The following is a 13,536-nucleotide window of genomic DNA, read 5'->3' as shown; positions in this document are numbered from 1 at the left end:
AATTGCAGAAAGACACAGACACATCAACGCACAAGTATAAATGCTCACAACGGCGTAGTCCAACTGCGTAGGCTACGGCGTAAGCTTAAACACACAAGTATAAATCAGCCGAGTCTGTCGCTGCACTTGATTCCGGGTCACAGAACAAGATACTACCCAATGCTTGCACAATTTAAATGTGGCCCAGATAGACTGGAAAGCCCAAGGTTCAGGATTGGAGGCAAGGATAGGGCTAATTTTGCTCGCTTTCCTGCAATGGTCATTCTTCTCTGCGGCAATGAGGCTGTAAACTGATCTGGCGTCTGTCATCTATGTAAGTTGAGGCGTTCTTGACCCACTAATATGATGAACTGAGATAGGCTTGAGCCTACTCCAGCTGCTCCAGGGAGCAGATCTAAGGACTCAATCTGGCTTGAAATGTGTCATTTACTTCTATTGTTTGCATGACGTGTTTTTGCTTTTTTTCTTCTTTCTCTGCATAGTGGTTAAAGTCTTTTTTTTAAATTGGGTTCTTTGAGCTACTTACTTTGTAGCTGCCTGTAAGTAAACAAATCTCAAGCTGTATAATATATAAATTCTTTGATAATAAATGCACTTTGAAATCTTTGAAATAGAGTAGAAGGAGATGGATGTCTTTCTACCCTATGTGCTTCAAGTCTAAATCCAAATTATCCCGCACAGGAAATGATGTAAAAAAAACTTAAAATCTGGAAATGATGTTCCTTCAAAATGAACTGAATTTGTTGCATTTGAATTTATTGAATTTATTTATTCAAATCTTACATCTATCCCACAACAAAAATCTTTGCATTATTACTCCATCACAATGTACAGACATGCGAACTTATAAATCTAATGGCTTGTAGAAAGAAGCTGTCCCATAGCCTGTTGGTCCTGGCTTCAATGCTGTGGTACCATTTGCCAGACAGAAGTAGCTGAAGCTGTTTATGGTTGGAGTGACTGAGGTCCCTGATGATCTTCCAGGGCTTCTTTACACACATACTGCTGTAAATGTCCTCAGTGTTCACATCCACAGATGCGCTGGGCTGACTGTCTGTATTACTCTCTGCAGTGCCCAGCGATCATGGTTGGTGCAGTTCCCATACCAAGTGGTGATACAATCAGGACGCTATCTATTTTACTGGATTCAAAATGAACAGCGCCTCTAGAGGTCAGAACACCTAACCCATAATTGCATTTTCCCTAGACGGCTCAATCACAAGCTGCTCTAAAAAGGGGTGTACACATGTATATAAGTTCCATCAGGGTCTTTTTACCCTTACAATTTCTTAACTCTACCCACAAGAAGACTATATCTTCTCATTCTATGCCTCTTTTTCTTTTTTCTTTTTTTTTTAAAACAAACTGAGTCACCCCAACCCTACCTGCCTGTGCTTTTGATAGAATGTGTATGTTGGATGGTAACCTCCTGAATTTGATCTTCTTTCAACTATGATTCAGTGATGCCCACAAAGTAACACCTGCTCATTTCTAACTACAGTACAAGATATTCTCAGTGTTTACCAACCTTTTTCAGCCCAACATCCCACTAAAGTATTTTCATACTTGCCAACGCCCACCCCAAAGCATTCACACTTGACAACGCCCCACTGAGGCACAATATACTTCCTAGTATCCCTATATTGCAAAAACATTTCTACCATTTGCCACATGAGAAAAATGATTGTTTTAAATTTTTCATTTGTCTTTAAACCCAGCTTACATGGTACCTGTGCACTGTATAGCAGCTTTAATATCAAGCTTTTTGAGCTTGATCATTTTTAGCAAGAAATGAAATATTTGGTTCAAGTTGTGACAGCAAAAGCTGTAAGCCCCCACATGTAACAACGTCCATGCAGATTCTTTTTTTTTTTGTGAGTATGTAGTTCACCGCACTGAAGCCTCTGTCAACAAGGTAGGAGGACGAAAATACAATGAAGAGCAGTTTGGCTCTTCTTCAAAGACCACACCACAAAAGCCGACATTTTTGACAAGCATTTTTGCTTCTTTATCATCCTGAGTTTTGATAATTTCTTCTTGCAAGCTCTCTTTCTGTTCTTCTGTTTAGCAAAGAAATGGGTTAATTACCCAGTCTGGAATTTCTAGATTGTTAAATCCTTGAATTGATTCTAAAAATCCTTCTTCTGTGACTGCAGGTATAAGCAGTACTCTTGCAAATCACTGTTGTGAAAGGGAGTGCCATACTTTCCATGCAGGGAAACTGTGAGAATATTAGTCTCCCTATGCTTTGCTTATACATTTCAAATTTTGTGGTCTTTTTGCCTGGATTAGATAGAAATTCTCACACTGCAGTTTCATATTTAGAATGTTCATTTTGTCACACAGATCGGCTAGGTATGCCACATCTCTACATAGAAAATCAATCTTGATTCCCAAGCTCTTCTCGATTTTGAGCAAAAATTCAACCAGTGTCAAAAAGAATAAAGAAACATTTTAAGCAGCAGCCTTTTAACAGCCAACACACTTTGGTGTGAAGAAGTAAACGTTCAAACTCTATTCACTGCTATTTTGGCATACCTGGTGAAATATTCTGCTATTTAATGGATGAGCTTTAATTTTGTTGATAGCAGATATTGTCAAATGATACAACCTGAATCATCTACAGCTCAACAGCAGTAAAACAAAGGAGACAGTGATGGACTTTACGAAGACTAAGCTTACATTGCTACCTGGTACTATTGATGGTGAGGACGTGGATATGGTGAGGACGTGGATGTGGTGAGGACCTACAAGTACCTCGATGACAGGCTTGAATGGAGCACCAACACAGAAGCTGTGTACAAGAGGGGCCAGAGTCACCTCTGCTTCCTGAGACTGATGTCCTTTGGAGTATGCAGACTTCTCCTTCACATGTTCTATCAGTACAGCTGGGGCAATGGATCGATACGGGTGATGCCAACAGACTCAGTGAACTGATTAGAAAGGCTGGTTTTTACAGGAGTCAAACTGGACACACTGGAAGCTCTGGTAGAACAAAGGACCCTACGGAAAATCCTGGCAATTCTGGACAGTGTTTCTCACACTCTGCATGCCACTTTGGTTGAACAAAGGAGCACTTTTAGAAATATACTGAGACAACTGTGCTACTCCAAAGAGTGTTATATGAGGTCATTCTTACCCTTGGCCATTAGAATCTATAGTGAGTCAACCTATAGTCGGAAAAGTGATGACCCCCTCCTGTTTGAGGTCATTTATTTTTCATTCTTTCTTACTCTCCTTCTAATATTTGTATATCTGTGCACTTGTAATGCTACTGTGACATAGTAATTTCCTTTGGGATCAATATTTATCTATTACAACAGCTATACTTCAAAAAAAAGTTGCTGGCTGAGGTTTTTGGCTGCAAGCTGTTGACGATGAATTACACAATGGATTTCAAACAGACTTGGGAATTTCTTTTCTCATAGATGCCACTAAACTAGCATGGTGACCTGTCATATATGGTGCTCCATTGGTTTCACAAGAAATCATGTTCCTAATTGGAATACTCTTACCCCCAATATACATTTTGAGCTCATCATAGATTGATTTGCCATTGATATTTGATTTTAACTTTTTATAAAAGATAGTTTCTACATAAACTTTTCTATTTTTGATAAACCGTGCATATGCCATTAGCAATGCCTCATGTCTCGCACAGTTGACTCATCCAGTTGTATCCCAAATTCAGTTTTTTGTGGCTCTGGACATAGTTGATACTCGATGTCTTTACTCATTTCGTCAATACGACAAGCTACAGAATTATTTCTCAGAGGAATTGATATGAAAATACTGGGGGCCATCTTGAGAACAGTGGCGAGCACTTCTGATACAGCAGGCATTATTAGTCTTTCACCACTGGAATGAGATTTCCCACACTTCACTATCATTTTGGAAATGTTATAAGAAGCAATGAGACCACTATCAAGGTCATTTTTAGCTTTCTTGGCAAATGATTCGCATGTGTAACACTTTTCACATGCTTCTTTCATATTCAGGAACTGAGTAATACCATAAGTAGCCTGTTCAGTAGTGTTTTACGTAAGTGTTCTTACAATCTTGATAGTTTCATGGCTTCATTAGACAGTACAGTATTACAAATGAGACACGAGGTGTCACTAACCTGACGGGAATGGAGTAAAACCACACTCCAGGTACTCAACATTGTATTGACACACTTTCTGTAGTTTCTGCTTCTTAGCAGGATTAGATTTCAAGGCTTCACCGCCTTCAGACTCAGATAGTTCCATATGTATTTATGCATTATTAACAGGGCTAAATTAAAATTAAAAATTAACACAAACTGGGAAGGCCTTTCAGATGTTGGCAACAGCAGCAAGTTGACATGGTTAGTCAGGTCAAGTTAAGGTGCCGCTTAACCGCCTCTCCCCAAGAACCTTGAATGCCCCCAACAACTTCTATTTCCCATAATGCCCTGAGGGCATGTAACCATCTCCATTGGGAATCACTGGTATATCTTATTCATATACTGTCTGTATTCAAATATGATACCTTCAATCCTGCATACATCACACTTTCTGATTTTGCCCCCAATGTACACTTAAACTCATCACACTGACTGCAATTTTGTCCTATCATTTGCCTATTCTTCCTCACCATCTCACTACACACTTCATCTACTTGTTTAGTAATTTCCCCATCCTTAGTCTTATCACTCCAGTTCCTATCACGCTGCCAGATTTTTTCAAACCCTCCCTCAAACCTACTTGCAAGGATATTGGTCCCCCTTGAGTTCACACATAACCTGCCCTTTTTGTACAGGTTGTACCCTTCTCAATGATCCAGAAGATGAAACTCTGCCCCCTGCACCAATATCTCAGCCATTCATTAATTTGTCACATCATCCTAGTATTACCCTCATTGGTAAATGGCATGGGCAGCAATCCAGAGATTATAATGCTCAAGGTCCTGCTTTTTCCAGTTTTCTACTTAACTCCCTTCTGGACTTCAGCCCTTTTTCCTACTTATGTCATTGGTATCAATGTGTACCATGACTTACTCCCCACTTTAGAATGCTGTGGACCCGATCTGAGAAATCCCTAACCCTAGCAACATATGCAGTTCACGAGCCAGTTCTTTGTCCCCCATTACTACCTCTCCAGTGTCATTTTCCACTCTTGCCTCTTTTTTTACTCTTTTTATATCTGAAAAATTTTTAGTATCCTCTTTTATATTATTCGCCAGCTTAACTTCAGTTTGTCTTTTCTCTTCTTATTACTTTTTAGTCGCCTTCAATTGGTTTTTAAAAGCTTCGCAATCTTCTGGCTTCCCAGTAAGTTTTGTTCCATCCTATGCCCTTGCTTTTGCTCTTATGCTATTTTGACTTCTCTTGTCAACCTTGCTTGCCTCATCCTCCCTTTAGAATGCATCAACCCTGTATCTTCCACATTACTCCCAAAAACTCTAGCAATTGCTGCTCTACCATCATCCATGCTAGTGTCCCTTCTTTGGCCAAACAACTTTTGCCAGTTCCTCTCTCATAGTCATAGTTATAGTCATACTTTATTGATCCCGAGGGAAATTGGTTTTCATTACAGTTGCACCATAAATAACTAAATAGTAATAAAAGCATAAATAATTAAATAGTAATATGTAAATTATGCCAGGAAATAAGTCCAGGACCAGCCTATTGGCACAGGATGTCTGACCCTCCCAGGGAGGAGTTGTAAAGTTTGATGGCCACAGGCAGGAATGACTTCCTATGACGCTCTGTGTTGCATCTCGGTGGAATGAGTCTCTGGCTGAATGTACTCCTGTGCCCAACCAGTCCATTATGTAGTGGATGGGAGACATTGTCCAAGATGGCATGCAACTTGGACAGCATCCGTACTTGGATAGCACTCATGCCTCAGTAATTCCCTTTACTCAACTGTACATCAATACATCTGATTTTAGTTTCACCCTCTTAAACTGCAGGGTGATTATGATCCTGCTTCCTACAAATTCCATTACCTTAAGCTCAGCAATTAAATCTGGTTCACTATACAACACCCAATCCAGAATTACCATTTTCAGAATGCTGTCAACCACAAGCTGCTTTAAAAAGTCATCTCATAGGTATTTTACAAATTCCTTCTCTTGGGATCTAGCATCTACATGCTTTTCTCGTCTATGTGCATATTGAAATCCCCCATGATCATCATAACATTGTTCTTTTTACATACCTTTTCTATTTCTTGTTGTAATTTGTATCCCACATCATGGTTACTTTTCGGAAGCTTATGTCGCTTGTTTCTAAGGATTTGATTTAAGTTTTTATTTAACCAGCAAAGCCATCCACTCTTTCTCCCACCTGCCTGTCCTTTGAATATGATGTGCATCCTTGGATGTTAAGTTCTCAGCTTCTTTCAACCACAACTCAGTGATGTCCACATCTTCTCTGCCAGCTTCTAACTCTGCTACATTATTATCTATCTTATTTTGTTCACTGTGTGTATTCAAATATAACACCTTCAATTCTACATTCAACACCTTCTTTTCAATTTGTCTTATTCTTTATTCTGGAAACTTCAGTAACCTCTACTGCACTCTCCTTCCTTTTTTTTAAAACTTTATCCATACTTTTCCTAGCTGATCAACCCAATTCCTTACTATTCAGTTTAAAGCCATATCTACAGCTCTAGTTATGTGATTCACCAGGACCCTGGTTCCTGCATGGTTCAGGTGGAGCCAATTCCATTGGAATAGCTCACTTCTTCACCAATACCGGTGCCAACGTCCCACAAATTCAAATCCACTTCTCCCACACTAATCTTTGAGCCACTAATTTAGCTCTCCGATCTTACTAACCCTGTGCCAACCATGTGACAATTTACACGTGGCTGAGGTAATAATCTCTAGCTGCTGAAATTCCCTCAGCATAATCTCTTCCCTTGTTCGCCTTTCATCATTGGCACCCACATGGACCACAAGAACTGGATCTTTCCCTTCCCACTACAAACTCCTCTGCAGATCAGCTGAGATGTCTCGAACACTGGCATCAGCAGATAACACAGCTTTCGGGACTTTGATTCTTGTAACAGAGTATTGTATCTATTCCCCAATTATGATATCCCAATTACATCTACAGTTCTCACATTTATTTTAATTTAATTTCAATTTAATTCAACTTCATTTAAGAAATTTAAAACTATTAACACTTAAAACAGAAATAAAATTTTTAAAAAGTGAGAAAAAGAAAGAATACACTGGCGAAAACAGTAAGCCCATAAACTAGAGATTTACAAAAATGAAACTCAAATAGTGATTAAATAGTACAAATGCATTCCAAACTAGTTCAGCCATTACCAATAGTTGGGAAAGTGGATGCAAATAGTCACAAGGGTGCATGGGTTTGAAGTGGCAATGTTTTTATCTCTTCAGTCTTTAACTGAAGGAAACAAAGGGAGTTCCAAGACTAAATATCAAATATAAAACCTTTTGATGATTTGGAGAATAACAGCAGAGATGGGAAGAAAAGTTCTTACTGGACATACCCAATTTGTAATCAAATACGCTAAGTAGAGATACTTATTGTATCATAAACACAAGAGATTCTGGAGATGTTGCAAATCCAGAGTAACATACACAAAATGCTGGAGGAACTCAGCAGGTCAGGCAGCACCTATGGAGAGAACTAAGCAGACTTTTTTTTCCTCTCTCTAGACACTGCCTGACCTGCTGAGTTCCTTCAGCATTTTTCCGCATATTAATAGTGTACTTAACAATTACCAACAGTGCTAAAGAATTGGGAATCAAGAAACTTGCTTTACAATTAGAATTAATTATTCTGTGTTAATTATGTTTCTAAGACATTTCCACTATGGTACCAGAAAATATGGCATTCAAATTATTGCTATTTAAAGGTTACTGTATTGGTAGAATTCCCACCGCTTTCACCTTGCTCATCTCCAGAGAAAATTACAGCCACTGGTGTGTCAATTAACACAATGTGTACAAACACATTTCAGTGTTATCAACTTTAAGTGTCAAAGATGTTACCACATGGACATTTAAGAAATTGCTTTGTCTGCACTTCAGTGAACATTCTTACCTATGAGGTCTATGGACCCTGTTCCTAGATTTTCTCCTCTGATTGTTACTTTTGTCCACGGAAATCCTTCATTTGGAGAGATCCCAGTTACTAGTGGTGGTTGCCTTGCTCGAGACATGATCACTCTTCAATTATGGGTTTTGTTTAAAAGATATCTCAAGGTACTGCAAGCATCAAGCTCTAAAATGCAATAAAACAAAACAATTAATTGAGTGCCTTCAGTTATTTTTTTTAGGGGAGCATATTTGCAAATAGCCCCAATATTGCTTAATGAGTTTAATTAAAAAGAAATTTGCTGAGGGCATATAGAATTACATGTTCCACAAACATATTCTGATTTCAGTTTACTTATTGTGAACACTTTCATAAATATACTGTGACAGTACGTACAATAATTTGATTGCATGCTATTTTTCATCCTTGCAAAAACATTGATCATTTTATACAGGTCCATAAAAATTAAGCTGAAATTTAACAGCATTTCCAAATCCTGAACTTTCATTATATCGTTCGTACTTGTGTTTACAATTTGGGACAGCACAGACACATGGATATTCAGCTGGACAGAAATCCTGCTCCACTGCAAAGCCAAATTTTCTTCTTAATTGCTACACAGAAAAATGTATCCAACACAGTGTATCCTCGTGCCCTCTCAGTTAATAAGTATCCCTTTTAATATACATGGTATTGCAGGGACTTCCCTTCAAAACAAGGTCAAATTCAAACATTAGGAACTCTTGAAAATTTTATCCTTCTGCAAAAAATGTTTCACACACACAAGTTTTAATGGAAACTAGCTTTGTAATTCTGACTTTGAACATTTATTTGGGTTATCAGAAATAATTCTGCAAAAGTGAAAAATATTTTAAAAGTCAGACAAGAGAAAGTAGTACATTCTGGACTCCTCGGTTACTTCCGAAACATTAAAGAAATCGATTTGAATAGGCCAAAAAGAGATTCTTTCACTCTGGTTTTTAAATAGGTTTCTTAAAGTATGCAGAGAAAATATTAGCAAATGATAGTGCATTAAATAAATCAGAATTAGCCTTTATTTTATCACATAGAGAATAAAGATTGAATATTGAAAATCTAAATCTACCCTATTAACGAAAGCACTTTTTAAAATAAATGTCACAGTGCTGGGTGCAGTGGAAAAAAGATTAAAATCCAACATGCAACATTATACCTCAATTCCATTTACATCTTAGATTAGCTTGTCTGTGACATGTTGAAGTTGATCTATGAGCTGCAAGGGTGATTAGCACAAGCCCAGCCTTTCAGACTGTTCAGCAGCTGTGATGGACTGGCCGCTGCAACACACCAGAAATGTTGGACAGAGTTCCTGCGTCCAAGCAAATTAAAGTAAACAGACAAGGTCTTTCTCATCCACCCTGTTAGCAGCCTCTCAGCCTGCCTGGAGACCACACACCCAGACCACACAGCGCCAGCTGAACTCACTTGCACGCAAAGTCTACGAGCTGTCAGTTTCCTGGGATGGTGGGAAGGTGGGGGTTGTAAGGAAAGGCACTGGGCTCCTATCATTAGGCTTAGGAGGAGGTTAATCCATCCCTTGCTGAGGTAACAGACTGGTCATGGCCTTTCACCATTCACTCTCCGTTAACTAAATGACTGATGAATGGTGATTCTAACACTTGTATCTACTCTACCTCACATATTACAGGAAAAGCAAGCTGTGTGTAAAAGAGAGGCTTGCTGAAGAACAAAATTAACATAGTGCTTTGAAGCTAAAGTTAACATTTCTGGAATAAATTATTCCAGCACAGCATTTCATTTACATTTCATTCAAACACAGTGGCATTAAAAAAAACAAAGAAAGTGACTTGTGAGGTATGTAATGTGGTATGTTGCAAGCTGATTTGTAACAATGATTAACATTTATAGAATTAGTCAACTTTAAAGAAAAAATATCAACTATCATTGATGCACTGTAATCTTTAATGCACACAGAGGATCGTTTTAATAAAGTAGAGCTTAACAGATTCCATTTTCAAATATGTTATCAATTCAGTCAATTGTGTAATTTTCTATGCTTGGAATTGCATATCAAAAATAATTTTGTTGATGGATCACAATGCATGTTAAAATAGAAATTATTACATAGACTGTCTAATGCATCTATTTTTGCCAAAGGCTCTATTAATTCTGTTCTAAAAGTATCAGAGTTCATGAAAATAAACCAAATCAGAAATTCTCCATGCAAGATAGTGTTCACAAACCACAGCAATGTGTTGCAGGCAGCTTACAAAACTTCTCAATATACTTCCTCTAAACTACTCTCACAGCAATCTGCAGCCTGTAATTTCCCCTTAAGTAGGGTGCTTTTGAACCATCTTAGGGAACTACATGTTCTTCTGAAGACTCAGTGGACTTAATTAACAAGTACACAGGTACTGCACCTTTAAAGGGATAAAGGTGCATCGTCATAGCCAAAGGAGAGGGAGGAGAGGAGGACTCCAAGCCAAACTAAAATATTGGGGTATGAAACTTCCTCTATCCAGCATCTTGTTTGGAAATGTACTGTACGGTCGCTGGAGAACAAGACTGAGGATCTAAGGGCAAGATTGTTGTATTGGAGGGAAATGATAAACTGCCGCGTTCTATGTTTCACGGAGGCACTGCTCACTCTGGACATGCCAGATACATTGGCAAGACCCAAGGGCTTCTTGGTACACAGGAGAGGCTGGACTGCTAATTTGGAGAAGGCGGAGAGGTGGGAGTCTGTATTTCATGATTAATTCTTTGTGGTGTTTGGATGCAATAGTCTTGTCACACCCGTTTCCCTGACATGGAATACCTAATGATTAAATACTGACCATTCTACTTAGCAAGAGTTCTCCTCTGTGATCCTGACTACAGTTTACATACCTTCAAAGGCTGACGTTAAGCAGGAACTCAAGGTACTGAGTGCTGCCATCAGCAAACAAAAGACAGCCTACCCCAATGCCTTTCAAATCATTGTCCAGGACTTTCAACCAGGCTTGTTTGAAGAAATCTTTGTCTGATTATCATCAACATATCACCTGTCCTAACATACTCAACCACAGCTATACTACAATTAGGAAGCCTACCGTTTCATGCCTAGACTGCATTTTGGGAAATCTAACCACTTATCTGTCCTCCTCCTACATGCCTACAGGCAGAGTCTAAAGAGCAAGGCTCCAGAGATAAGGACAACAAACAGGTGGTCGCAGGAGCGGCTACGGGATTGCTTCGAGTTAGTGGACTGGGCGGTGTTCAAGGACTCAGAAGATCTGGTTGTCATGGATTTTATAAAAGAAGTCGTAGCCAAGCATATCCTCTCAAAATCATTCAGAGTCTTCTCCAACCAAAAGCCCTGGATGAACCTTTAGATCCACAATCTGCTGAGGGCCAGATCAATGGCATTCAAGTCTACCGGCCAAGTAAAATACACGATGTCAAGGCACAGTCTCCAGAGAGCCATCTCACGTGCCAACTGGCAATTCTGCCACGAACTTAAATCACTGAAAGATGCTCAACAGCTATGGCAGGGCTTGAATGCTATTACCTCATACAAAATGAAACCAAGTGATATAGGTGACAAGGCTTCGCTCCCAGATGAGCTCGATGCCCCCAGTGACTTGGTGATTTCAGTCTCTGAAGCCAATGAGACAGTACCAGAAAGGAGGGCGAAACCATGGAGCCCATTAAGAAGAAGCACAACAGTGCCTCTACTTTCTTAGAAGAGTGATAAAATTCGGTATGTCATCTGAAACTCTGACAAACTTCTATAGATGTGTGGTGTAGAGAATATTGACTGGCTGTAAAGCAGGTTGGCATGGAAACACCAATGCCCTTGAACAGAAAAGACTACAAAAAGTTGTGGGTATGGCCCAGTCCATCACAGGAAAAGCCCTTTCCTCCTTTGAGCACATCTACAAGGTGCCTGTAGCAGGAAAGCTCGTAAGTCATCAAGGACCCCCACCATCTAGGCCATGCTCTCTTCTTGCAGCTGTTTATGTTCAGCATGGTTCTTTCAGAGAAATCTCAGTATACTCACGCTCAGGAGCTTATTGTGAGCATTGTCAGATTAAGAAGTCACTGTTTTTTTTTGGATTTATAACTGATGTTAAGGGGAAAAACAGTTATTTGGAAGTTATTATGTTCTGAATGGGCTTGACATGATGAGATCTGCTTTCCTTGTATTCAGGACTGCCTTAAAATCTGGGGTAATTGAAATGTTACATTGCTTTAATGGACCAACAATTTTGATGTAGTTGTATGTTTGTGGTAAGTTCATGCCATAACTTGTTTATACTTTTCAATCTTTTTGCCTCAACATGCCAAAGTCTTAAGCACCCAGGATTTTTTATATAAATATTATTTTAGATTTTTTTTTGCCTTCTGCATTTTATAGATGAGTAAAGAGCAAATGTTAGATTTCCAAACATTCTTTTTCCAAAAAATTAAATCTTGGAGAATTATTTTTGTATTTCATTAAAGAAAATACCATATTAAGGAATAAACCACTTTTCAAATAAAAACTTGATGACTTTGTAGGTCTATCACTCAATGCATGATTAAACAAAGATAACAGGTGCTAACAATCAATAATATAATGAGTTGAATGAACTGATTAACTGAAACAGAAATGAGGGTAGAAGGAATCAAATTGGGTGAAGAACTACTAGAATAAAAGGTGAAGGTGTGGCAGATGTGACAGTTTAACCTTCAAACCATAAATTCTTACACTATAGCAACAAGACATAAGGTAGTAATCTTGCATCAGCAAGGTCTCTCCTATCCAGAAATTTCACAGCAGATAGGAGTTTCAAGATGTACTGCCCAAGATCTTCTAAAGAAACACAAATAAACAGGCAAAGTTGAGGACTAGAAAGGCAGTGATCGGTCACAGAAACCGAGTGCAACAGATGAGAAATGCATCGAACTGACATTCCTTCTAAAACAGAAGTCAAATTAAACAGAACAGGTGCTACATCTCCTCTCTACCATTCAGGGCCCCAAAATGTCCTTCTAAATGAGCTGACACTTCACCTGCGAGTCTGCTGGGGTCATATTCTGTATCCGGTGTTCCCTCCTGTATATCGGTGAGACCCAATGTAGATTGGAAGACAGCTTCGTCAAGCACCTACACTCCGTCCACCAGAAAAAGAGGGATCTCCCAATGGCCAACCATTTTAATTCCACTTACCATTTCCATATGTCAGTCCATGGTCTCTACTGTTGTGTTGAGGCCACAACTGAGACTGGAGGATCAACAACCTTATATTCCATCTGGGTAGCCTCCAACCTGATGGCATGAACATCGATTTCTCAAATTTCCAGTAATTCCACCCCCCCACCCCCCACCATTCCCATTTTTCTCTCACCTCATCTCCTTACCTGCCCATTACATCTCTCTGGTGCTCCTTCCCCTTTTCTTTCTTTGATGGTTTTCTGTCCTTTCCCATCAGCTTCCCCCTTCTCCAGCCCTGTATCTTTTT

At 39.1% G+C, this 13,536-nt stretch overlaps 1 protein-coding gene across 5 annotated transcripts in view; it reads right to left on the bottom strand.

Annotated features, from left to right (window-relative positions):
• exoc2 (exocyst complex component 2) overlaps positions 1-13,536 on the bottom strand; it is a 265,211-nt gene that overhangs the window by 187,477 nt on the left and 64,198 nt on the right. For all 5 annotated transcript variants that reach the window (XM_063069708.1, XM_063069706.1, XM_063069705.1 and 2 more), the window contains one exon: positions 8,054-8,233. In XM_063069708.1, the coding sequence (XP_062925778.1) occupies positions 8,054-8,171 (118 nt within the window). In that variant the 5' untranslated portion in view covers positions 8,172-8,233. The remainder of the gene's footprint in view (positions 1-8,053; positions 8,234-13,536) is intronic.

This window comes from Mobula hypostoma, chromosome 17, assembly GCF_963921235.1.
Source record: "Mobula hypostoma chromosome 17, sMobHyp1.1, whole genome shotgun sequence".
In the NCBI taxonomy this organism is placed as follows: domain Eukaryota; kingdom Metazoa; phylum Chordata; class Chondrichthyes; order Myliobatiformes; family Myliobatidae; genus Mobula; species Mobula hypostoma.
This window is presented reverse-complemented; position numbering and strand designations above follow the sequence as displayed.